The 27,500-nt window shown below is 36.9% G+C and overlaps 2 protein-coding genes across 5 annotated transcripts in view; one reads left to right on the plus strand and one right to left on the minus strand.

Annotated features, from left to right (window-relative positions):
• LOC125047007 (DNA helicase MCM8-like) overlaps positions 1-9,104 on the plus strand; it is a 10,078-nt gene extending 974 nt beyond the window's left edge. The window contains exons 2-16 of one of the 2 annotated variants that reach the window (XM_047645029.1): positions 422-520; positions 862-1,085; positions 1,237-1,380; positions 1,552-1,784; positions 2,380-2,569; positions 2,809-3,065; positions 3,450-3,554; positions 4,154-4,309; positions 4,551-4,782; positions 4,918-5,081; positions 5,341-5,553; positions 6,353-6,498; positions 6,701-6,923; positions 7,060-7,221; positions 8,498-9,104. In XM_047645029.1, coding sequence (XP_047500985.1) covers positions 896-1,085; positions 1,237-1,380; positions 1,552-1,784; positions 2,380-2,569; positions 2,809-3,065; positions 3,450-3,554; positions 4,154-4,309; positions 4,551-4,782; positions 4,918-5,081; positions 5,341-5,553; positions 6,353-6,498; positions 6,701-6,923; positions 7,060-7,221; positions 8,498-8,701 — 2,619 coding nt within the window. In that variant the 5' untranslated portion in view covers positions 422-520; positions 862-895 and the 3' untranslated portion in view covers positions 8,702-9,104. Of the gene's footprint in view, positions 521-861; positions 1,086-1,236; positions 1,381-1,551; positions 1,785-2,379; positions 2,570-2,808; positions 3,066-3,449; positions 3,555-4,153; positions 4,310-4,550; positions 4,783-4,917; positions 5,082-5,340; positions 5,554-6,352; positions 6,499-6,700; positions 6,924-7,059; positions 7,222-8,497 lie in introns of both variants that reach the window. The other variant, XM_047645030.1, reaches the window with a different exon arrangement.
• Positions 9,105-9,257: 153 nt separating this feature from the next.
• Positions 9,258-27,500, minus strand: part of LOC125047008 — a 27,987-nt gene continuing 9,744 nt past the window's right edge. Inside the window, exons 2-8 of one of the 3 annotated variants that reach the window (XM_047645032.1) lie at positions 24,858-24,991; positions 20,851-22,080; positions 15,908-15,996; positions 15,528-15,672; positions 14,708-14,908; positions 13,956-14,140; positions 9,258-13,427 (exon numbers count right to left, since the gene is read on the minus strand). In XM_047645032.1, the coding sequence (XP_047500988.1) occupies positions 13,259-13,427; positions 13,956-14,140; positions 14,708-14,908; positions 15,528-15,672; positions 15,908-15,996; positions 20,851-22,080; positions 24,858-24,991 (2,153 nt within the window). In that variant the 3' untranslated portion in view covers positions 9,258-13,258. Of the gene's footprint in view, positions 13,428-13,955; positions 14,141-14,266; positions 14,342-14,707; positions 14,909-15,527; positions 15,709-15,907; positions 15,997-20,850; positions 22,081-24,857; positions 24,992-27,500 lie in introns of those variants that run through there. The other 2 variants (XM_047645031.1, XR_007116695.1) reach the window with 2 other exon arrangements.

Consider the following 27,500-nt stretch of genomic DNA (forward strand, 5'->3'; position numbering starts at 1 on the left):
ATAAATTGTGTTGATGCCTTTTTTATTCTGAGTTATGTATAAAAGCTGCAGTTATTGCCTTTGGTTTATTTTGCTGGTTTACATAATTTGTCAAGTATTTTTTTTTTTTTTTTTTTTTTTTTCATTATAATGATTGATTAAAGAAGAATATTATTTTGCTTTGGGAGTTATTTATTTCTTGTAGTATTAATCTTGTGGACAATGAACTTCATGTATTATTAGAAATGCCATTGTAACCTCTAAGGCTGTTTTACTTTTACCTGAATTAATGTATTTTCAACATCATTACTTCAGAAGTGATTGATGATTTGATGTTTGTAGACACTTTCTCTTACAATAAATGACAGGTTCATGTAAATTAACAGATATGGCACAGTGCTACCGTGAAGATCAGATTAAAAGTAAAGTATTTATTTTACAGTTATAGTAGTTATCCAGTATAGCACTGCATCAAGCAACACCATGGCCCCTGTGCTGTGAACTTCAACAAAGGTCAGCAAATCTCTGCCACTCTTTTCTGGTAAGTATGGGCCTGAACTGAATCCTTAATTGATGATTAATAACGAAGGATCTCTATAATGTCATCCTGTAAGAATATACATGGTTTGCAATTGTTAGACATTTTCAGAGCAGGAAGGTGAATTCCACAGCATCTCTTGATGTGTTGATTTTGAAGTCTATGGAAAGTAATTGTAGTTTATTTCTACTTTTCACAGATGATTTTTATACCTAATAATGATAATTATATTTTCTCTTTTTTTTTTTGTGAAGTCCTGTTGTGGAAAATGTCTTCAGTTCTAAACTCATCATTGCTTTCTTTTCATGATGGTGTCAATGAATAAAAGAATTTAAATGTTTCAGGTATTGAAGGGAAGGAGAAGCTTTAGTCTTCGTGATGTCTAATAATACCAGAGGAGGAGGGCGAGGGGGTGGAGGAGGAGGAGGATGGAGAGGCAGAGGAAGTGGAAGTGGTGGAGGATGGAGGGGACGAGGTGGATGGAGAGGAGGTGGAGGAGGGTGGAAAGGAGGAGGAGGAGGCTGGAGGGGAGGCGGAGGAAACTGGCGAGGGAACAACAGAATGCAAGGTACCGTAAGATGCTCAGATTTTACATTTACATTAATCGAGAAATAGTTATGGTTTACACACTAATGTTACAAAATTCAATTGTGAAACTATCACTATTCAAAGTGGGCATAAATATTATCTTCCGTTAAAAAAAAAATCTTCCTCTTCAGGTGGGGGTATGATGCCTCCACCAAGTTCTCAGAGCTCACAGAACAACACTCTGATGAGGGCCGGCTCGTCACAACCACAGATCACGACTATGCTACCGGCTGTTCCTACACCGTATAAGGGTTGGCACCTCTACATGAATGAAGGTGTGTATGCATGGGCTTTATGTTTTTTTTTTATGGTCTTTTATGGTTTATCGGTGTGAGGACTTTTTATTTCTTTCATTCATTTACGATGTTATTGGAAAATGTGGAAATATGACATATGATTTTACAAGTGTGATGATAAATTTTTATGTAATTTTTCTTCTCATCAAGGTTATAGTGATGGTTCAGAGACAGTGAAATTTGTTCAGGCTTTTGAGGAGTATTTTTCAAGGCTACGACCAACGCTCCAGCGGTCAGAGATTGAGGACCGACGAGCCTTCCATGTTAATTTGAAGGTCCTTTTGGAGGATGGACCAGTAAAGGAAAAGATCCAGGAAATCTCTGATCTTGTACTAAACAGTCCTCAGAGGATCATATCATGCCTAGGCCTGGCACTGCATCAGGTGATTAACCCTTTGACTCTGTAAATACTTTTTGGGACTTCCTGAAAAATCTCCATAAAGAAATGAGTGCTGTCCAGATACATTTTACACTACCTTTTAATCATGTCTGTATCTTTTATTTTTCATATCTGACACTAAGATTCTTATTACTGGTAAGTAATGAGATGCATATTACTTAATTTACTGAGAAAAATCTGGAAAAATTATTTCATTAAGAGATTGTTTAAGTTTGTCAGTTCAAAAAATGGTGATATAATTATTGCATGTAAACAGCCTTTAGACATCAAACAACTTGCACTTTTTTTTTAAAGCTGTGGGCCATGGTCAAATTGACATGTAGACATGATATTTAGTTTGTCTTGGAGAAAGACAGGATGAGAGAGAAAAGGAGATATAATATAAAGAATGTGAAGTGCAGGGAAAGAGAGCAGTAAAGTCAAAAGAGAAGATATAAGGAAGGAAATGGAAGAGAGGAAAAATTAGATGACAGTTTACAAAGTTAGTATGTAATTTGAAAATCCAGCATTATTATCTTCATCCCCAGCAATACAGTAGAGAAAGGAAATATTATATTTCATGATTTATTACCTCTCAGCTCATGACTAAAGAAGTAGATGCAGAACTGCGAGAGGAAGCAGCAGAGGTGTTGGCTGCTGGAGGTGAGAGTGTTGATGAAGCTTCCCTGAAGGCCTTAGTTCCAGAAGCAGACTTGCCTCTCATCCATGCCAGGCTCGTCAACCATTGCAAACTCACTCCGCTGAAAGTACTGAAAGCAAACTACTATGGTGAGACTGCAAAACATTTTTTTCTTGTGTTAAAATTTATGTGTATTGTCTTTTAGTAATCAAGGATATTCGAAGGTCTTTTTTTTTTTCTCCCCTTAGTATCTTGTGTTATGTTCCTTGTGAAAGTCCTAGTGAATCTTTTTATTGTTTTGTTATATGCCTTCATATTAGTTATATCTCATAGACAAACAATCAGAGACTTTTAAGAAAAAAAAATCTAAAAAAAACATCATTTCCAGGCAAACTTGTCAGCATTAAAGGGACAGTGGTACGTGTTGGTAGCATAAAACCCTTGTGCACCAGACTAGCTTTCACTTGCCTTGGATGTAGCACAGTACATGGAGTTACCCAGACTGAGGGCCGCTATACCGTACCCTCATTGTGTCCTGTGCAGAACTGTCGGTCTCGGTCTTTCGTACCAGACCGTTCACACAAGCTGACGCACACAGTTGATTGGCAGAGTTTCAGGCTGCAAGAGATTATCAGCGATGATCAGGTTAATATAAAAGTTGATGTTGGAGGTGATTGGTTTTAATGAATATCATCTGGATGTATACCTTTAGTAAATAATTTAAAACAGTGGTCTCTTTTAGCAGTTGTAAGGATATGTAAACTTATTTTAAAGATTTATGTTTTGAAAGCTTCTAAGCTGACTAGTGAAATGAATAGATTTATTAAAATCACAATGAATGAAAGTATTTATTAAATTAAGTAATTATCAGTTTCCATAAGCTTGATACTTCTTTGCTTCAGTGAAAATATAAAATGAAATAGCTATAGATAAGCTATCTTATATTCCACAAAAGCTTACAGATCTCCTACTCTCTTTCTATACATAGAGGGAATATATTGATTCCTTACCATCGCTCATCTCTTACAGAGGGAAGGAGGACGCGTTCCACGAACTGTAGAATGTGAAGTGAGGGAAGACCTGGTTGACTCGTGTGTTCCTGGCGACATGATTACCATAACAGGAATTGTCAAGGTTAATTCTTATTGATATGTTGAGTGAAATGACGATTTTATCTTTAGCTGCCCTGATTTTTTTCTTTTCTTTTTTATTATCATAATTTTTTCATCGTGCAGGGGAAATTTTCAAGATATTTTGCATGCCATCACAAAAGTGGAAATACTTATAAGTAGCATGATTAGGATGACTGACAGCTTGACAAGGAATCTTTATTCAAGCCAATGGCCCCAGATGGCAAAAATGCATGACATATCCACCGTAATTTAGTTTATAATTTATTTTATACAGAGATGGCCCCACAAGTGCCTGGTCACCAAAAAGTCAATTATGTCTTGCCTCTATCACTTGTTTACCCTTTTTCTTGATTTTGAGAGATTCTTTTTTATTAGTTTATTATTTTTTATTAGTTTTTGATATATTATAATAATCATAATGTCAGTAATAATGAAGATAGTATCAATATTAATAACATAAGAAAAAACAAAAAAAATCTGGTAAGTTTGAGGAATTGGGAAATCAGGCACAGTCACTAATTGACTGCTTGGAGGCTGAGCAGTTGTGGAGTAATCTTTGTGCAATAAATTCACTAAAACTAAGCAAAACTTTCTCTTTAGGTTAGTCAAAGTCAAGAAGGCAAGGGAAACAAAGGAGACAAATGCATGTTCATGTTATACATTGATGCCACATCTGTAACAAATTGTAAATCAGGTGATGATGCTGCATCAGCTGTTGGGATTGAGTTCAGCATCAAGGACTATTATGCTATACAGGTAATTTCTCTTATATGCAAGCAGTTGTAGATTATTTTGTTATTTTATATTTGTGTAATTGAATATATATCTATCTCTATCTTCATTTTTAAGCGGTAGAGCATACAAAAATACAGTGAATATTACAGTATGATATTTTTTAATTACATTTTTGTTAAACAAGATTTTGTTTCATAAAGACAAGATATTGATGAAATTTAAGTCTCTTTAACTCAACTTGACTTGCTGCCTTTTGGAACAGGAAATTCAAGCAGAGCCCCAGCTTTTCAAGCTTCTAGTTGGATCTCTATGCCCGGCTATATATGGGCATGAGCTCGTCAAAGCCGGTCTCTTACTCTGCCTTTTTGGAGGATGCTCCAAGACAGGGGGCGACCGTGTGCCAGTGAGAGGGGACCCACATATTCTTGTGGTGGGAGATCCTGGTCTTGGAAAAAGTCAGATGTTGCAGGCATGTTCAAATGTGGCTCCAAGAGGTTGGCTATTCCCTTTTTCCGTTTTACTAATTACCTTGTAATATTTCATATAAAAAGACAAAAACTATAGTCAGTTTTCCTGAGTATTATGTCACATATTTTTCTTCATGAGTACTTAGATTATCATATCAACAGGGGTGTATGTCTGTGGAAATACCACCACAACATCGGGCTTGACTGTAACCCTGAGTCGTGAAGGTGGGACAGGAGATTATGCACTAGAGGGTGGAGCTCTTGTAATGGCTGACCAAGGAGTATGCTGTATCGATGAATTTGATAAGATGACGAACCAACACCTGGTATGTGTGTCATGTTTTTTTTCAACTGGGAGAATCATGTTGAAACTGCTGGCTTGATGTCATGAATTATTTAAGGTTTAATTAGATGTTTGAATCTGAATTGAATTGCTTTTTTTCCCCTCTCATTGCATTATTAGATTCTTCATTAAAAAAAAAAAAAATTCAGCTACTTTTGTTTTAATTTTAGAGCTATTACAATAAGAAAATCATTTTATATTTTAAGCCCACATTTATGAACACAAACAAATATTTTTCCCAGGCACTTTTAGAGGCAATGGAGCAGCAAAGTATAAGTATTGCCAAGGCCGGTATTGTGTGTTCCCTTCCGGCCAGGACATCTATTCTTGCCGCTGCCAACCCCATTGGTGGCCATTACAACAAGGCCAAGACAGTGTCGGAGAACCTCAAGATGAACAGTGCATTGCTGTCAAGGTTTGACTTGGTCTTCATCCTGCTTGATAAGCCTGATGAGGTAAAGTACTGTTAACTTCAGTGTACTGATATCAGTCTTCAGCATAATGTTCTCACCTTATTAGGAGCATAAACCACAAAAAGTGGACAGTTTTATGCATTGTCCATGTTATTAGAATATGATTTATAAGTATTATGTTGACATTTAAACAAAGTAACAAATTGGTTTTGATATATATGTATTTATATATTTTTCTGTTTAGTTTGCAAGCATAAGTTGAGATTTCTGTTTAATAAAATTGGGGTTAAGTAGTAATGAAAGGGTTCTTTATTAGAACAAAATGGCTTATATTTCAACAGTCATGGTATTATATGATAGTATGGTAGAAGGGTAGAAAGAGGGGGGAGTAATTTGGGTAGGATATAGATTGATAGAAGGGGTAAGGGTTAAGGACAAAGGGTGATTAGATCAAATAGAGGGTATTTATGCATCAGAGGAAGTAGAATAGGTTATCCATTGAACAGATGGGAGACTCTGTCAGAATGGCTAACAGGATGGGGGGGTCGGGGAAGAGAGAAGCAAGTAAGGAAAAGCAAGGGTTTGGGCTTCAATTAAGCAAGGGCAGGATAGTGGGATCTATGGGAATGAAAGAGGAACATTACATTAGTAGCAAAGGTGGGTTGGAGCGTGACATTAGGTAGGAATGCGTGAGGCAGGTCAGGTGTGACTTATTCATAAACTGGTTATAATAGAAGGAATAAATCTTTTATATTATTATTTATTACATATTGTGAAACAATAATGGTGATAAAATCCCTGTTCACAATACATTCTTGATATTCATTGTGTTTCTTGACAGGAACTTGATTGCCTGTTATCCGAGCACGTAATGGCCCTGCACAGTCGACTGGGCAAGCAGGCCAGTGATCTCCTTGAGGGCGGTCGAGTGAGAAAGCAGGATCTTTTAGATTCTTCGAGTATCATTGACTCCGAGCAGCCTTTGAGGTATTTAGAAGTTAGATGTTTAAACTCAACTTATCTAAAAAGTATGGACTTTTGTGTGTTACTGTCTTCTATTTGGCAAGTCTTTAATAATGAATCTATTAAATTCATACCGATATGCCTATAAGATTTTACACATTTTTTAAAACAGTTACAAAAGTAAAATGTGATGCAAATAGTAATGATAATCCTATCATTATTGCAGTGAAAGACTCAAGCATCGAAGTAGTGAACCATTTGCACCCATTCCTCACCACCTTCTACGCAAGTACATTTGTTATGCAAGAAAGTATGTTCAACCGAAAATAACAAAATGTGCGGCAAAAATTATCCAGCAATTCTATCTGGACCTCCGACAGCGCCATCAGAATGCCAACTCAACACCCATTACTACAAGACAGCTCGAGTCATTGATAAGGCTAACAGAGGTATATATTTCTTACAGTTGTTTTTTTTTTTTTTTTTTTTCTATTCTTTTCCTTCTTTCTTTTGATTGATTGATCTATGTATTTATACGCGTGTCCATCATGGAATTTTAACTGAACGTCATATTACTCTTTCAAGGCAAGAGCTAGGTGTGAACTGCGGGAGGAGGCCACTGAGGAGGATGCCAGAGAGGTGGTTGAGGTCATGCGTTTCTCTATGATGGACACCTTCAGCGATGAGTTTGGTTTCCTGGACTTCAAGAGGTCGCAGCATGGGTCAGGATCAAGCAACAGATCACAGGTAGTATTTTCTCTTTGTCTTGGTTTAAAGTTTCTGTTTGGAAAATGTTAGTCACTGTGATGAATAGAGTAAAATTTTAAAAGTAAAAGGAAAACAGGTAAAGGAAAAGAAGTTCCAATCTCTTAAAATTTCATTGCAAGTGACAATGAAAAGTTCCTTGATAATTCAAGGAAGAATCAGGACTATATATAGCATTTTAGCAATGAAGAGAATTTGATGTATATACAACACTTTTGAAAATGAGCCACTAAGAACAGTTTCAGAATAAAACTTCCATAAAAAGAGTAAGTAAGAAGAGACCTTAGCTGGGATTACTACAATGTATGTGCCTACATAGCCCCAAAATTGGTCACTCTTTGAAAAAAAAAAAGAAAAAAAATATATATATTGTACAAGGGAAGTCATTTAGGGAGATAGAAAAGGAGTAGACATTTTCCCGTTTTTGAAAAATGGTGGAATTGCTGAAGGAAAAAATGAGGTTAAAAATATCAGATGTAATATTCTGCATAGGATTGTCTCAGTGACTATCAAGCAGTCTTTCTGTCAGTACTTTTGTTGATAAGTACTACTAGATAAGTACTACTAGTGCTATACATTGTTGTACATGCTCATGGTATACACTTAACCCAGTGCAGACGGGCATGATGTGTACGTACGTGCTATGCCCACTGTGAGTTACTTGTGTGATTGTTTTTACACATAAATGGCTACACTTGTACTAAGTCACCAATGCGCCAATTACGAGTACTGCCTGTCTTGCCCATTTACCCCTTTCTTTGATTTACAAAAATATTTTACGGTATCTTATTTTGCTGTTACTAATGTTTATAACATTAGAGTAATTGGGTTAAGAGGAAAAAAATATCTATATATGATAAGCATGAAACACCATTGTGTTAATAATTTTGCATAGTATGTATCATAAATGTACAATACAACCAATGGGATGTATGCATGTAAGTATATGCATAGTGTTTTATCATGAAGGGCCACCTGTTGAAAGAGGCATTTGATGTAGACTTATGATTTGTAAATATTCAAATCAACTTGTTCTGAAATGTATTACATTTCACTTTAGTCATCTTATTTTAAAAATACATTTTAGTACAAATTGTTGCTAAAATTTTATGAATATTGAATCACTATTTAGATGCTTTGTTGTTAATTTCTCCCCCTTTAATCTCTTTACGTAAAACTTTGTTACATAATAAAACAAAAATAATGAATTAGCATGTATAAACCATTTTGCTACCATTTACAATAATTATCTTTTCAGATGAAGAAATTTGTTGCAGTCCTACAACGCATGTCCGAAAAAACCTACAAGTCCATATTTACTATTGACGAGATGAAACAACTTGTAAAGCAAGCCAACATTCAAGTGAGGGATATAAATGACCTTATTGCAAGTCTAAATCATCAAGGATACTTGTTAAAGAAAGGTAGCAGGGTGTATCAGCTGCTTACAGCCAACTGCTAACAAGATTTTCAGATACTTTTAGATCTTTTGCTGTATTCTTTCAGTGGTAAATACTTTTTGTAAATAGTAATGGTTGTATGTTTATAATGAAATTGATAATAATGGCCATTGCAGTAGTCCAGCATATTATCAGATCTCATTAGTAGAAAGGGTTTCATTCACAAAATCATTGATTACTAACTTTATTAGGCATCATTTTTGCTTTGCAGTAATGTTGCGACTTTCGGATCATCTTTCCCCTTGCAGTCCATTCTTCTTTCATATCTCAAAAGATTGCTCATATATCACTAACTTGTGTTCGCATATTCTATTTTCATCTGAATTAGTTTCATAATATTTTTTAATTAACAGTATACTGAAGTTAAATGTCACAGCATCAAAATACAGAATCTTTGGTAATACAGTTTTGATATTTGTCATTTACTACCTGTTCTGTGGAGACATTTTGTATAAAATACATAAACCTTTTTTGTTACAAGACATCTTTTCTTAAAATGTAAATATTCAAGCATATGTTTTCTGACAGTCATGTAAGGAAACGAACTTCACAAAGAAAATAAATATTTGTCATTTTATTTGGTGTCATATGTTTACAAATATACATTCACAAAAGGGAATAAGTTATTTGTATATATACAAAATTTTTACAATGAACTGACACATTTCTGAGGCTCATTAGAACTGCATCATTCCTGAAGATCCCATGAACTCCTTGTGTCTATGACGTGTTTATTTCACAATAAAATAATAATACTAGCTAAATAACCTGTATATCTGCTAGCATTCGTAGGCTTTCCGAGCCTGAGTTCTGAAGCTTTGCACTAGGATAAATCATTACTTTAATGGCAAATCCCCAATACTAGTCTGTGTACTTTCAACATATTTAACTTTACGCCATGTTCACACATAAAGCTAATCAGTATCAGGAATGACTGCACCAAAGTATTTATGAATCCTCATGTAAGGCTGTATTTTGGCCTAAGTTACATTGTGGTTATGACTATCATGTATTGGAATGGAAAGATATGACAAGTTGCTCCAAAGATTGAAAAAACTGGTAAGCATAAAGCGCAGACATTTCATGTGGTGTAAACTTTAGCTATGAATGAAGCCTGATAAGGATCACATCATCTGCAAAAAAGGCGAGTGACACTTGCCAAGTTTCAAAGAAAAAAGAAAAGAAAACAGAAGGAGGAAAAGAAAAGAGAAAAGAAAAGAAAAGAAAAAACTATTGTCACAAGTTTAAATAGTTCCACTGCATCTGTATTGGCACTGGCTGACATGTTTCATAAATACTTCTGTTAGCTTACCTTTACATTTGTAAAAAATAACCTAGACTACTCTTAAATATAATGATATGGGGGCAAATTAAACTGACATGAATATCTTGTACCTTTGTTGTAAAGCCTGCTCAACAAATGACCCAATTTTCAGGAATTGTATCCATGACAAAAACTTGTACCCACTGGCATCAAGAAGTCTACCACGGCCATGATAATCACTTTGACAAGTACCGTTCAAGGAGAATCTGTTTGATGACCTTTTCAAACCCTCTCTCGAAAAACTCAAATCCACAACTCCAATCCCTTTTTTTAACTGTTTCCTTTCACATCTAATACATTATTTATTAGATCTAAATTAAATACCTTATATGTAAAAAAAAAAAAAGCAAAAAAAAAAAAAAAAAAAAAAAAAAAAAAAAAAAATAAATAAAATGCTGGCAATATATCATGTTTTAACAAGTTACAGCCGCAGCTCAGAAACTTTACTTAAAACATAAAACATATAATGATAATGAAGATAAAATCAATGAAGTTAAAAATACCCATAAAAAATAACAATGAAAGAACATATCTATATTATAAACAGTAAAAGTAAAATAAATTCAACAGCTGATGCTACAAGTTTATATTAAGCATTAAAAGTCTCAGCATTAGAGTATGATGATAAATGCAGTGTAATTCTTCCAATCAATGCTAAAAAAGAAAAAAAAGAAGAAAAGCTTGAATGATTTGAAAAATGGACAGTCTACACCATTATCAATTAAATATTACTGTTATTGTAAGTGATCATTACCTCCAAGCTAAGAAAAAATTAAAGACTGCTAAAAATAACGTTTGATAAGACTATCCCACAAACAAATACCCTCATATCAAGATGTAATAAACTCCTTGTTAAATAATTAGATCTCCTGGCATGGCTACATTATGCAAGGCATATGGTTTGCACTGTTAATTACTATATTATTAACAACCTTGGCTTTATACTGGCATCCCTTAGCTGGCTTGTCAATGTTAGATCCAAACCACATGGCATTAAACTGAAACATGTCCTTCTTTTGATTTATAAAGCTCTACTTCAAAATAATTAAAAGTTTGTCCTTTACAACAGAAAATAAGGAAGGAAGATGATATTTTTTTCCCCTTTATTTTAAACAAACCTATGAAAATTCTACTTGTGATACATTAACAGTACATTTCTTTTCACATTTATTCATTTTTTCTGTAAGTATATAAAAGCACCTTGTACTGTTTGCATGCCATCCTACAATATACTGAAATCCTGGTTTGATAGAATGAAAAGACTAAATACTCTCAACAAAATATAAAAATAAATTAACAATTATGAGTAAGAAACAAGAAACAATGGATGGAATAAAAACACACAGGCATTACTTTTACGTGTAATGGAAAATGAAGCTCCAGATTTTGAAACCCACTGCAGAGGAACAAAAGAAGATGACCAATATTACTGAACCAAAATAATGAGCTGAACCTACCCAATGTAAAAGCTTCTTCAGCTTTGTCAAAACTCAAAAATATCTGGATGTTTCAAAAACTAAATTTTGCCCAAAAAAAACCTAGAGCAAGGGAAAGTGCACAAGAGCAGCACAATGTGTAATGTGTAAAGGCTGCTAATTCAGCTTCAAAAACATCAACATATCTTCTTCACAACTAATCAAACATTTATGCTCTGCAAATTTAAATGCAAGTTATGTACATTTTACAGAAATGAAAACGTGATCATGAAAATAAAAACATTTGTTTCTTTTATAAAACAACATTTATTACATGAGTGAAGGCATAGTTCTGGAGACAGAAGCATGTCACTACTAAAACCACAGCCATAATTCCATGTGGCCTCTACAGAACATTCACACATGATGCCATCTGCCACTCTGATAATACTGTCTTAAGCATTCTGCTGGGGGAACTTTATATTGGGAAAAAATTTCAGGTACAAAGAAAATGACTTTCACAGAAGTCATAATGTGCCTCATTGTTAACACTTTGCCGTTGAGCTTACCCTCAAAATCATGTTATGCAATACCAACTTCATACTAGGCCTACAGCTTGTTCAAGTAACAAAGTGTTAATAGCTGTTGCCCTACTCTTAGAAAATTGAAGTTTCCTTCTTGGAATTGTGGACTTGTGTATTTCACGAGTTAAAATATAAGGCAGTATACAGGTCACAATATTCAAAGCAATATCAGAGGCTGTATGTCATATAAAAGTAAATTTCTGATAAGAAATTACTTGTATACTAGGTAATGGCTCTTTGATGCAAAGGCTGGAAAGAAAGGGAAATAAAAAAAATATAAATAATGTAAATAAATAAGTAAAGACATTATGAAAAATGGTAAGACCAAAGTAAATCAACAAAAAAATATAGTTCAACATACATTTTTTTTTTTCTTTCATCATATGAAATACAAAAATTACATCAACTCAATCCCTGATTTGGTTATCTCAGGTCATTGTTGTGGGCAGGGCGAGATTCTCTGCTGACTGCTGAGCAGGGCCATATACTGCAAACCTGACCAGTCTTGCACTAGCATACACAACCTTACTTTTCTCCTGCGTGTATTGCCACCCTGCTGAACTATCCCTGACCCCTTCTGAGGCAAGATTAAATACGAGAGAAAATACCTGTAACATTTCTTCTCTACTGCACAACATTCATCCTTTGTAATGTTCAACTTCACAATAAAAATCAAAAGTAACAATCCCATATGGAACACAATTTCATTTTTCGTACAAATGAAATACAGTGTACCAGTTATTTTCAACTGAATACTTGGTTGTTACTTTCTCCTTTTATATTAACATTTCTTATCAAACAAACTGGGTTGGTCAACATACATGTTCAAGCTTCCCAGCAACTCAGGCATGCAATCTAGTCCATACTCAGCACACCTTACACTTTTTCAGTTTTACTATCACATATACTTCGCGGCTCCTTTACCGAGAGTCTTTCATTAAATACTACAACAGTACCATCTTGACAGCGTTCTACAACAGTTCATCTTGGCTAACTCTGATCCCTGTTGCCATCTGACCTTCCAACATACATATACACCAAAACCTCTTTAACTGGTTGACAACATAAAACAGATACTTCAGAAACTTGCTCTTTCTTCAAGATGCCAATTTATTTCCTGATGATAACTTTGGTTGATTGAACAGAAAAGACTGTGAACTTCTCACTGGGTATAAAAAAATACACCAATAATGAGGTCTTACTGTATTGTACCCTTCACTACAACCCCTCTAACCATCAAGTTGTCCTTATCCGTTTTGCCTGCGGCTGGCCAAGGGCATTGTGTCGTTGGAAAATGTACTTGATCTGTGAGAGATACGTGTTGAGGTCAGACACGAAGATCAGTGGTACAACATCTGGAGCAACAGCACTACCCCAAGCTTCCATCAATGTGTTAACTTGATGCCTGCAAAGTAAAGATAAACATGACAATAATTACTTGGAGGGAGGGACAAAAGAAAGAAGAGAAAAAAAAAAAAAAAAAAAAAAAAAAAAAAAAAAAAAAAAAAAAATATAGAACAAATATTAATAAAATGAGGGAGGGGGGTCCTTTCATGAAATACTTTACAGCAATTAATCACTATGAATGCAAGTTATATGAGGATAGAGCATCCATCACTGCCAATAAGGTGTAATATCTAAGATCTGGTCAGAGGCAGAAGTATTCTTATTATTAACTTGAGTTGATTACAGGAAGTGTCTTGCATAAAAAAAAGAATGAATGAAAGAAAAAAAAAAAAAAAAAAAAAAAAAAAAAACGAAGAAGGAAAGTAGAATTATCTATACACTATTACTCTACTATATGAGAGTACAATCACATGAAACTTCAGTAAGATGTGAGAAGACTTTTTAGTAATTTTCAAGCAAATACCGAACTAATCATAAAGAAGACGCTAGTTCACCATAACTTCAAGAGCATTAGAACAAGTCTTACCAATTGGCTTTATATACAGTAACTGTCAGGACATTTTGGAACACCTCAATGCATTCAGTTAGGGTTGCTGCTGGGAAGAAATCCTTTATCACATCTTGAATAGCCACCATATTGTAATCTGAGGGGTTTTGGTGAGTGTAGGCCGTCCGGTTTATACAGAGTACAGCCTTTCCGTCAACCACCAACTGTAGGGGAAATCAGGCTGTTTACAATATTCAGTTCCTCCACAATGTTATTTGCACTATTCGCTTCATGGTTATTTTACATATGACCACCAGTCTTCACAGAAAGGAAATGCTAGAACTACATACAGGGTTCGTGCACTTATTGGAAGATCAAAATTCGGACTCTTTTCACACCCACTGACACCTTTTTCAGACCCATTTCTGCAGAAGTGTTAACTTGCATATAGAATGTGATCACTAGAGATTCTACAGAACTAATATATTATAATAGCATCAGTAACTTTAAAACTAAATACTACTATATAAATTATTTGAAAGAAAAAAAAAAAAATATATATATATATATACACACACACTATCATCTGCACATACAGTCAAAAAGCATGTACACAAACACACATACTGAGAAAATGAGTGAGAAAGAGAAAGAGAGAGAGAGACAAACAGGCAGAAACATTATATATGAACACAATGTTCCTAAGACTACTATATTTTTCCACAATAAAGTCACTGCTCACCAAGACCTAACGAACCCTGTATATTTTCCAGCTCAGTAGGGAATCTCACCTTTCTGACTTTGTAGGGAGGTTCTTGTCTGGTCGGGTCCGGTCTAAAAGCTGGGGTATCCGCCAGGCGCTGCTTGTCGAGCCCGTTTCTACCCACACCTTTATGACTAGATAGATTGTCAGGTCGCATGCCGTTTGACACCGGAATTAACGGAGGAGGGGCTTTGGACATGGATTTTGAGCTGCTATTTGCCAATGAATTCTGCCAAACAAACAAAAAAAATATGTTGAAAGCTTTTTCTCACAGCAAATGAATTATGGACAAGAAGACTTGGTCACTTTTAAGTTACACCTACATCGATCATGTGCTTGAAAATTATTCTTCAACATTTGTCCAATCAATCAACTTCATATTTTTATATTCTCATGTACAAACATGATTCACTTTACAAATGAACTTTGTTTATGATACACATCTGAAATCTCATGATGTGTAATAAATAACTTTTCATAAGAGTAAACGCACACACAAATAGCTCATTGCTTCTGGACTGGCTAAAATACTGAAAGGCCTAAACTCTGGGTTCCACAACACATGTATGTGTTGTGTGTTGTTTTCATTCTGTATATGGTTTGGGGCTTTGATACAGACATATGGGATACAATATGGCTGTAGTGCTATTTTTCAGCCTAGAAGAATTTAGTCCCCACTCTGCCAAGTCCGTAAGGTAGAAGGGCTGTAAATTTTTACAGGACTGAGATAATGACAGCATGACATGAGTATCCCCAGTGAAAAGGCCTATCTTAGCACGGCACAACATAATGCCATCCAGAGCCAGCAAATTAAAGTGACAACTTTACACCTTCCATTGATAACTCACATGATGTGAACTACTGTTGGTCTGTCTGGTGTTGTATGAATGTAAAGCTGAATTTCCAGCATTAACTAAAGAATTCAGTGCAGACTGGCTAATCTGTGCAGGATACCCCAGCTGACGGAGCGTGGCATCTATCGTGCTGCTGGCCCTAGAAAGGGAGTAGGAGTTACGCAAACGTCCAGACCTCCAGAGAAAATCATCAATAGTATCATTTAGCTTTGAAGAAATACTTATTGTACAATATGTCACAATATAACATTATATGATTCAATAATGACACAGCTTATACAATAGTAAGACATACAATGAAATAGTGTCACACATGAATCAGTAATATAGTCAACATCAAAATAAATAACGGGCAATATAAAAGTGATACGTACAAGCGACTGTTGGAAGAGGTAGAGGTGGATGAGGCAGCCGCTGAAGTAGATCTAACTAGAGGAGGCGGCCGAACTGTATTTTGTGATGCCTGTAAATAAATCAGGTTCGTTTTCATCATAAACATGTAGAGAACAAAAGCACACAGCTCATAATCACTTAAAAGTGAGGCGACATCTTTTACATCATAGCTAGTAGAATACAAAAAAAAAAGTCCTAAATAAAAACAAAACAAAACACAAAATACAGCAATAATGGCAACAATAACATCTAGAACGAAGAAGAAGAAGAAGAAAAAAGAAGAAGAAACAAAACTGGTTAGACTGAATACCTTCATGAGGAATCACATACAAGACCTGCCCTATTCTGGTTCATTCCCTCTCCTCATCCCACGTTTTTAATTGGTATGGGAGAGGGAGACGCAACAGTAGAAGTTAATAGAGGAAGTGGCATCCAAAACCACATCCTAGCCTCGTAAGGGATAAGACACCTTGGGTCTATTAGCGTGCCAATGTTATGACTAAAACTTCTTCCCCTTCTTCCCATTACAGATGTTTCTCACCCTACTTTAAAAAGTCTGTCTCCACTGTGGGCAAAGAGACAATAAAAAGAAAAGGAAAAAGGAGAAGCAAAAAGCAAAAAAAGAAAGGAAGAAAAAGAGAGAAAGAAAGAAAGAGAGAGAGAGAGAAAGAAAGAAAGAAAGACAGAAAGAAAAACCCTTTCTTCTCCCGGTCCTTTCCCTGCCTTTGAAACTATGTGATAGCAGCATATCATGAAGCCACTAAACTTGTTAGACATATCAGATATGTATATATGTAAGTATCAGCCAAATTTATTTCAATTCTTGTTGCTATCATATTACTTTTATTTATAAAATAATCTATCTTTAATAGAAATTATCTATTAAGAAATTATCATTACATTAAAGATCTCAACAAAGTTAAAGCCAACTTTAAGGCACTAATAAATCAAAAATGGAACAATCTATACTACTACGTCACAAAATATCTTTATTTCATCAACTTTAAATATCTTTTATAACCATAAAATTTCATTTTATATTCACAAACAAACACACCCACGCACACATGCACACAAAAAAAATCATTACCTATGTTATGTCAGGTATGATCTTGCCTCTTTTTTTCCACCTTTCAGAAAAGCATATGCCAAATACCAGAAACTATCAGTTATACAAACATTTAGAATTATCAGTTCATTATAATGCTGAACTTATTCAATCATACTCTTAAAAATATATAGTTATATTCATATACACAAACATGCATGCAAATGCATGCTCATATTCTCACACATAAATGTTAGACAGCACATATGAAAGTCAGGATAGACTTTCTATCACAAAACCTTTAGAGACAATAGTGTTTTGACACACAAAATTTATTAACACACACACACACACACACACACACACACACACACACACACACACACACACACACACACAGATAAACACACAATCCTCTATGTAGTAATATACTGTAACGAAATCACATAAAAGTTCACAATACAAGATACTGTAATAAGCCTAACAAAAGTCATTCATCTCCTTTTATTCATTCCTCTGAAGTTAACTGGCATACAATGGGCAGAAAACAGTTCATTCTATTAGCTTCCTGTTTCATTAACGCCTAATCACATGCAAATAACCTTTTTATATGATATATACTGTTCACAGTTGTTCAACTATCCATCACCTCCTTCCAACACACTCACTCTCACAGCTCGCTCTCTCTCTCTCTCTTCCTTTCTTCCCTCTGTTTCTCCCCACAATACGGCAAATTTTCCATATTTGCATAACCACACATGAACTAATTACCCATGGGGAAATGCAGTTCTTTTATTTTTCAAAAATGTGTGAGTATTCACAACAGCTCAACGAGACTTATATCACACAGGCACTTCTATTATAAAATATGAAGAGTAGTAACGAAGGCAATTGTATGTTCAGATTCTGTGTTTCAAAGATGTATAAAGGGTCTTCTAAAAATAGGATTAGTGCAACTGTCTGGATACAAACACATTCAGCTATATATTGGTACCATCACAATTATCAATTCAACAAATCCATGAAATGAAGAGAAAAGAGAGAATGTTACCAATGACACTCAGCCTGCACAACTTTAGATCTACAGGAAAAGAAAGAAAAAGAAAATAAATGGCTCCCACCCTCCCTACTACACACCTTTGCCCAAATCTTGTGTAAAAATGTGGAAGGGTGACAAGCATTCACCCAACTGATTCTTTTTCCCTAGATGCAAGTACTTCCCAGCCATTCACTGATCTGTCTCAAAGCAACGAACGAAAGTCACACAACCACTTTCTGGCTCAGCCTTGACAATCTCTAAGCTCCTGGGCCTCGTTCCTTTGAACCAGGCCCAGAAGCTTCAGTCATTCCCCAAGGAAGAGCGTGTATAAATACGATTTTCTTCTCAGTTTCTATGCACCCTAAAAAAAATATTAATGTTCTGTGTAAGGGCAATACGAGTGCCTACCCTTTACCTATTGTTATCTCAAAAAATAATAATCTAAGCTAAAAATGAGAGAGATACCTGTATGAACAAATATACTGACTTCACGTTTCTTTTCTTTCATTGTCTTTTTCAAATTTATCTGCAAAAGATCAGTCTTGTAATTACTAACTGATGAGAACGAGACAGGCTTTTTTTTTTTCACTTTTTGGATTGTACCTCAACACAACAGATTAATTATGATGATAATACCAACAATAACAATCATACTAATGTAAAGCATAAATAACTAAATAACAATTAACAGAAATAGCCTTTTGCAATATAACTGTCACCATCCTGAAGCTGAAATGAGAACATTTGGCATGGACAGTTCTGACATCAGGTAATGGAAAAAATGAAAGAAATATTTATTGAGTTAAAAAACATTTGAAATAGATTTATGGAAGCTAATTATTATGTTTTTTTGGTTATTTCAATTATTGTTTTTATCAAAACCATAATAATCACCAAAACTGAAATTAAAATTAAGAACAAATTCACTTGAACACAGCCAGTATTGTTTCCTTTCTATTTCCAGCTATCAGTTGCAATCAGATTTGTTCATTTGTCTATTCTCTTTCTTACAAAAAATGCTTTTACTTTCAGAAAATCACTTTTAAATCACAACATTAATGACTTCCTAGACAGAGTAAGAGTAAGTAATTAATTATCAAATGGCACAGCTAATCATTAAATCATATGCTATCTCCTTACTTTATGTAACAACTGACACAGTGTTCTATAAATCTGGCCTTTTTTCAGGTTATTGAGGTTCCAAGAAGAAATTGTAAAATGACAATACAGGCAAAACTGAGTCACGTCTATCACTGTTTGGAATTCAACTTCTTCTATCGGGCATCAGAGTTTCAGAGCATTGGAAAATGGTGAAAAACACAATATTTCTGTTCCCTTCTATGGGCTAACCTACAATTTCCACTCGATAAATCTCCCTAAACACTGAAGGCATATTTGACATCCACAACCAATAAGCATTATGCCTTTACTGCCAACCATGACATTCCCAGTTGCACTTCATTGACTACCGAGAGGTATTTTCTGCAATATTAGTTTGTGTGCTGGTGGCTGGCCTATACTGTAATCTATCAATGACTACTAAAATGCCAAAGCAACCAGTACAATCTAAGAGCTATGTTCAAATTGTATATTCTTCACATGTATTATCTTCTGATGAATGTGTCAGATCTATAATATTGTGGAGGTGGAGAAATTTGCATCTATTACGGTTTACTTTTAGAACACAATCACAGCAGCATTCATCACTAACAAATCTCCAATCATGTATGCACTTTTCTTGGGTGTAGCTACACAGCATGGATAATCAGTACACTGACAGTAGGCTACCATTGTGATGAAATATACAGACACTGCAGTCTGATATTAAAGAGCTAAATAACACTGACATAAATATAATATTAACATATACATCATATATTTCACAGATCTAATTCTAAATATATGTGTAATTCAACATCTTTCTATACTTATTTATTTGTTTGCTTCCATAATACTGCTAAAGTGGTACCATCATATTGACTGAATATTATCATACAGCAATAGTAAACCGCAATATCTAGCCTCCACTTATCGTACACCACATGCTCTTGGATGTAGTGGTGGTTTATGTGATGTCACTGGAATGTGCACAAAGCCTTAGCACAAATATGAGAAACAAACACAAAAAGGAAGAAAAAGTCAGGCTACTAAATTTAATGAAATATTCACACAGCTCTTTGAGCATCACACTATATAAATCTTATAAATAAAACCAAACAAAAATAAACAAAATACATCTATCTACTGTTAACTATGACAGCACTTTTTATTTTTTGTATAGCTAATGAACCTATAATTTTCCGATAAAAAGGATCATACAGATCATTCTGATACAACAAGGGATCTTACTGCTGTACTCAACAAATGTCAAGTACAGCAGTAAAATGTCACTCATCCTCTTGGTAATCAGAAAAAAAAAGAAAAAAAGAAAAAAAAGGAAAAAGAAAGAAAGAAAGAAAGAAAAAAACAACAACTATTTCAACCTATTCTACATTATATAAGTTGTTCCCTCCATGTAATGCTCCTTTCCACCTTGCTATCACAACATTATCTTAACTGCTACCAAACACTTTCTTTCAGTAACTATGTTGAGAAGATAAAACTGCTTTTGTTTTGATTTTAATATATTCTTCGAAGATATTAACAACTATGCATCTTATACATTTACATTTATCCCATATCAATTCAATACATGAATGTCATTTGATAACATTTTCTTCCACTGGCACTGCAAATGGGAATTACTGAACAATCACTAATGGTACAAATGTAGAATGAAAAAAATTATGAATTTGTATGCAAGTACAAAAAATAGTCAGAAAATAAAGTCTACTTACAGATATTGTGGGAATTAGCGGTGTGGTGGCTGGCAGCGAGACTTGAGGCTGTAACCGTCTCATTTGCTCCATAGTGAGACCAGACAGAAGAGCTTGCATGTTGGGAGTGCCCGAGTAGGCGGAGGCTGCTGCTGCTGCAGCCACTGCCTGGCCATTCACCAGGTTGGCCCAAGAGTAGAATGAGTTCAGAGAATTGGTCAGAGAGGTCAGGGAATTTGAGGGGCTGCCAGCTGCTGCTGACACTGCCGCCGCCGCTGCTACCGCAGGGGTGATATGGCTGGCGGTGGTGGCAATAGGCATTGACGGAGGTTTGCTTGCTATAGGTGTTAACGTAGTTGATGATGAGGCTAGATGGGTCTGTTGAGGGGCACTGGGAGAGCCTACTGGAGGTCTCTGTGTCCAGATTCCACCTAGTTTTGTGCCAGGACTATTCACTTTCATTGGTTCTGCCGTTTTCTGTGGCCACCAGTCTTCAAAGAGCGTGTCTTTGGGGAAATACTGTTGCACATCCTCAAGACTAACCACTGCACAAGTATCACTTGCAAACAGCTCGTTTCTGATACCCTGAACTTTACAACAAAATTTCAGATAAGCAAGTTCCCAGTTATCTATCTTTTCTGCTTTCAATTTCAATGTGTCAGTTTCACCTTCAAAATAAAACAGAGGTACGTATTTTTGTTTATTTTTTACTGTATACGGCACAACACTCTCACCATTAATTCTAACAAATCCACAGTGTTCACTCTGCTCGGGCGACTTTTGTACCAGCTTTTTAAAGCATGTATCTAGGAACTTGTAAAAGCACCGTGCATCATGCAGTCTCACTACTAAATCTTTGGTCGTGAAGAGGTCCCGTCCGAATTGAAATTCACAATGTTTCATGTTGATCTCATTCAGTAACTTGGCCTCTCCCTCTGTGATGAAGTAACTTCTCACGTGGATGCATGTGGTGATCTCGTGCGGAAGGAAGTTGAGGTACTTGTTTAGTAGCTTCGTCTCCACCATCCTCACGGCACAGTACTTGTCCTCGCGCCGGAACAAGTATGGGATATGGGCATCGTGGATCGTGGACCAGCCAAAGCGCCCTCTCTGGCTCTCCTCATCAATGGTCCCTTTCTTCTTCTCCTCTACTTTGTTGGGGACAAGAGAGTCCTCCTTTGCCGTAATGCTGCTCTTGTCACGATTGAAGTAGAAGGTGATCATCTGCTGACCACCAGCACGCTGAAGAGCCTGCAAGCACAAGATGGAGTCAGTTAACGGGAATTAATCTCGATGAGTTAGAAGAGGAAAGAAAAAAAAGGGTAGAATAAAGATCAAGGGGCAAGATTAGAGGAAGATAGAAGGAGGAGGAGGAAGAAAGAAAAAAGAAAATGAGAGAAAAAAAGAGAAGAAGAAAAGAAAAGAAAAAGAAGAAGAAAAACAAAGAAAAGAAAAAAGGAGAGAGAACTTGAACATCTAATAGAAAAACTGCAGTGCTAACCACTGCAGTTTTATTCAGATATGACAAACACAATACCTCTTCTAGGTACCTACACAATACCTCTTCTAGGTACCTGTGTATGTGTATGTGTATGTGTATGTATATGTGTGTGTGTATTGTGTGTGTGTGTGTGTGTGTGTGTATTGTGTGTGTGTGTGTGTGTGTGTGTGTGTGTGTGTGTGTGTGTGTGTGTGTGTACTATGTGTGTGTGTACTATGTGTGTGTGTGTGTGTGTGTGTACTGTGTGTGTGTGTGTGTGTGTGTGTGTGTGTGTGTGTGTGTGTGTGTGTGTGTGTGTGTGTGTGTGTGTGTACGTGTACAGCGTGTGTACTGCATGCGAGTGTGTGTGTGTGTACTGCGTGAGTGTGTGTGTGTGTGTACTGCGTGGGTGTGTGTGTACTGCGTGAGTGTGTGTGTGTACTGCCTGGGTGTGTACTGCATGGGTGTGTGTGTACTGCGTGGGTGTGTGCGAGTGTACTGCGTGGGTGTGTGCGAGTGTACTGCGTGAGTGTGTGCGTGTGTACTGTGTGAGTGTGTGTGTGTGTGTGTGTGTTTACTGCGTGGGTGTGTGCGTGTGTACTGCATGGGTGTGTGCGTGTGTACTGCGTGGGTGTGTGTGTGTGTGTACTGCGTGGGTGTGTGTGTGTACTGCGTGGGTGTGTGCGTGTTTACTGCGTGGGCGTGTGCGTGTTTACTGCGTGGGCGTGTGCGTGTGTACTGCTTGGGTGTGTGTGTACAGCGTGTGTACTGCATGCGAGTGTGTGTGTGTGTACTGCGTGAGTGTGTGTGTGTGTACTGCGTGGGTGTGTGTGTACTGCGTGAGTGTGTGTGTGTACTGCCTGGGTGTGTGTGTACTGCGTGGGTGTGTGCGTGTGTACTGCGTGAGTGTTGCGTGTGTACTGTGTGAGTGTGTGTGTGTGTGTGTACTGCGTGGGTGTGTGTGTGTTTACTGCGTGGGTGTGTGCGTGTGTACTGCATGGTTGTGTGCGTGTGTACTGCGTGGGTGTGTGTGTGTGTACTGCGTGGGTGTGTGCGTGTTTACTGCGTGGGCGTGTGCGTGTTTACTGCGTGGGCGTGTGCGTGTGTACTGCGTGGGTGTGTGCGTGTGTACTGCGTGGGTGTGTGCGTGTGAACTGCGTGGGTGTGTGCGTGTGTACTAGGTGGGTGTGTGCGTGTGTACTGCGTGGGTGTGTGCGTGTGTACTGCGTGGGTGTGTGTGTGTGTACTGTGTGGGTGTGTGTGTGTTTACTGCGTGGGTGTGTGTGTGTTTACTGCGTGGGTGTGTGCGTGTGTACTGCGTGGGTGTGTGTTTACTGCGTGAGTGTGTGTGTGTTTACTGCGTGAGTGTGTGTGTGTTTACTGCGTGGGTGTGTGTGTGTTTACTGCGTAGGTGTGTGTGTGTTTACTGCGTGGGTGTGTGTGTGTTTACTGCGTGGGGTGTGTGTGTACTGTGTGGGTGTGTGTGTGTACTGCGTGGGTGTGTGTGTGTATACTGCGTGTGTGTCCGTGTGTACTGCGTGGGTGTGTGCGTGTGTACTGCGTGGGTGTGTGTGTGTACTAAGTGTGTGCGTGTGTACTGCGTGGGTGTGTGCGTGTGTACTGCGTGGGTGTGTGTGTGTACTAAGTGTGTGTGTGTGTGTACTACGTGGGTGTGTGTGTACTAAGTGTGTGTGCGTGTGTACTGCATGGGTGTGTGTGTGTGTACTAAGTGTGTGTGTGTGTGTGTGTACTGCGTGGGTGTGTGTGTGTACTGCATGGGTGTGTGTGTACTGCGTGGGTGTGTGTGTGTACTAAGTGTGTGTGTGTGTGTACTGCGTGGGTGTGTGTGTGTGTACTGCGTGGGTGTGTGTGTGTGTACTGCGTGGGTGTGTGTGTGTACTAAGTGTGTGTGCGTGTGTACTGCGTGGGTGTGTGCATGTGTACTGCGTGGGTGTGTGTGTGTTTACTGCATGGGTGTGTGCGTGTGTACTGCGTGGGTGTGTGCGTGTGTGTATGCGTGTGTGTGTGTACTGCGTGCGTGAGTGAGTGAGTGAGTGAGTGAGTGAGTGAGTGAGTGAGTGTGTGTGTGTGTACAATCAATCGTCAACATGACCTCACCTGATTTTCCCCCTCCTTGTTTTTTAGCCCCACCCCCTATCTCTCTCTCTTTCTTTAATGCTACTGAGAATGTTGTTATTATTATCATCATCATTATCAATATCATAATAATATCTGTTATTAACATTACTAATAGCAATAGAGAATAAAATATTTCAAAACAAGGAAAAGTGTAAGCAGGTGACACAGGTAGTATTAGTAACTGACTCATTGTATATTAAGCACCTGTGAAGACATTAACGTGTAAATGCAATAAATAAACTAATCTCACTGTGGGCATGGCACGTCCCACAGGATAGTCCCCATCTCGAGGGGCACAGACAGACGACGACGACAGAGAACAGGGGAAACTTACAAACGACATACACAGAACAGGGAACGTGAACTTAAGACCTAATTCACTAGAGATAATGCAAACCCCTCTCTGTACCTGTTGAGAGGCCTGGTTCTGCTGGGCAATCTGCGCTGCCTGGGAGATCATCTTCTGCTTGTTCTTCTCTACCATCTCCTGAGCAAGCTGGTTGATCTCCCTCTCATCCAGCCGCTCCTGCTTAATGCGTGGAGCTGGAAGACAGACAGACAGAGACACGAGGGTTAGGTCAAAAAAGAAGTAAGAGAAGAATGAAGCAAAAAGGGGTTCATAACTTCAAATATATGACTCAATGTGATAGATTTTAAGGTCATAAGTAAAGATAAATTTGAGGAAATGATGAAACAGAGCTGTATTTAGCACTAAACTTTAATGTTGGTTGACGTTTACTGCATCTTTGGGAAAAAAAGAAAATTTATCTAAACAACCACAAGAATATTATAATGTTCAGGATACCCTGTTTTCACTCATCTTAAAATTATGTTTCTTTTGACTTTCTAAATCTACAGCATCTATAAGCATCATTACACACAAACAAAACCTGCCTAATATTAACCGGACAACACATGTTAACGCTCATTACCTGATATTCTATAAGAATGATTGAAAGATAACATCACTATAATCTAAGTGCAAAAAATAGCAAACACAGTAGCAGTAGAAGTTACCAAGTACTACAGGGAATTATACATGAACAATAAAAAATCCCTTCACTAAGTACCATGACCACGAACTGCAAAACGGCAATTGTCAAACAGTCCATCTCACTTGTACAAACAGTGATAAAATAGTATGAAATTTGATCTGTTGCTTGAGTGATCCAAGATAAGATTGGTTATCTTTACAGAATTTTCACTTAATGGGACTGATAATAAGAAATATCTCTTATTAATGAAAGGTTAATTGATGCTCTTTCAGAGAATACATATATTTCATGTAAAACAAATCCTCATCGAATCAAAATGAGCACGCACACACACACACACACACACACACACACACACACACACACACACACACACACACACACACGCACACACGCACACACACACGCACACACACACGCACACACACACGCACACATACACACCCACGCACACACCCACGCACACACCCACGCACACACCCACGCACACACCCACGCACACACGCTGACACACCTATATATTGAGTTCTGTTTATGTATACACAAAAATACAATCTACACTGTCTTCCTTCTATTTGAAACGTGATATTAAGTAACAAAAATGAACTGATCCATAAATATTCATAAGGGTCATGAGCATAATACATGAAACTAAAATGGGCTGCAATGAAAAAAAGTCTGAAGGAAACTGGTGGACAAAAAGAAGAAAAAGAAGAAGAATGAAAGGGGGGGTGGGGGGTGTCTTGGCCACTTGCATATTCACTGGCTATAAAAGTAAAGAAATTAAATCCCACAATTAAAATGTTGTGGATTGTCAAGCTATATTATGTTGAGCAGGGGGAATCCCGTAGGAAATCCCTGCTCAAGAAGTCACGAACAAGCAAACAAAAACTCCATTATATAATTCATTGTTATTCGTAGCGTGGTGAACGTAGCTCTTTAAACTTCATTGAAAAAAACATAAAAATTTGCTTACTTTTATATCTTGAAACCTATTTGTTTACAAAATACTGCATAGACACACGTGGAATGTATGGTAATCATAGAAAGAGAAAGAGGAAATGAATGGCAACCATAATGTAAAGAAGAAGAAGAAAAAGAAATAGAACAAATGTTTAAACCCATTAAATATATAAGAAAACCCATGACTTTCACACAGTTCCCTTCATATCTGGTACAATCCTCCTGTATAATTATTCACTTGAAGAAAAATTTACTGGACGATAAAAAGAGGAAGGGCATATCTATTACAGGGCTCACCTTGAGGGAAAACTCTTTTACTGTCCCTTGACACAATGCTGTCTCTTGCATTTTTTTCTGTGAATTTTGTTTGAACATATATAGTTCAGCCACCAAGGAGCCAATTAGTAGGCCTATGTAACCTCACTTGATTTCCTCTTTCCATTGGTTTGTTTTTTTATGCTCTAAACAATGATGATGTTATCATGATGATAGTTATAATATTATGAACAATACTATGAGCAATAAACAATTTAAAACGATCTTTCCAAAAATCAAGGAAAAGGGGAAACAGGTGAGATAGGTAGGACTAGTAATTGGCCCTATGGTGACTAAGCACTTGTGGAGCCATCTAAATGTAAACCCAATTAATAAATTAAAATCACAACGGAGGTGGCAACAGCGAGTTTAATCTGGCAAAGTGCCAAAGCGCCTTCTACAAATATGATTTTCATTATGCAATCATAATCTAACACCCTTTCATCTCCTTTCATGCATGACGTTATTTATGCCTACATGAATAACCATCCACATAAAGAACCACACGTTTCTATGACACTGCTGGGTATGTGGTATTATGAGATTGTGATGCTGGTAAGGAGGAATAGAAATACACAGATGACAGAATTATTATAAGTAATATGTGATTTCACATAACCAGTATCTTTACCATTCAACTGCCTTTAAAGACTGCAGGTGTGCAAACAGTACACTCACATACAAGCACCATGACAGCATAAAAGAGCATTTGCTATGACTTTAATTGCTGCTCCTTTGAAAGACCAACCTCATAGCTGCTAATGTCACTGGACCTTGTG

The sequence above is a fragment of the Penaeus chinensis genome, chromosome 40, assembly GCF_019202785.1.
Source record: "Penaeus chinensis breed Huanghai No. 1 chromosome 40, ASM1920278v2, whole genome shotgun sequence".
NCBI classification, from domain to species: domain Eukaryota; kingdom Metazoa; phylum Arthropoda; class Malacostraca; order Decapoda; family Penaeidae; genus Penaeus; species Penaeus chinensis.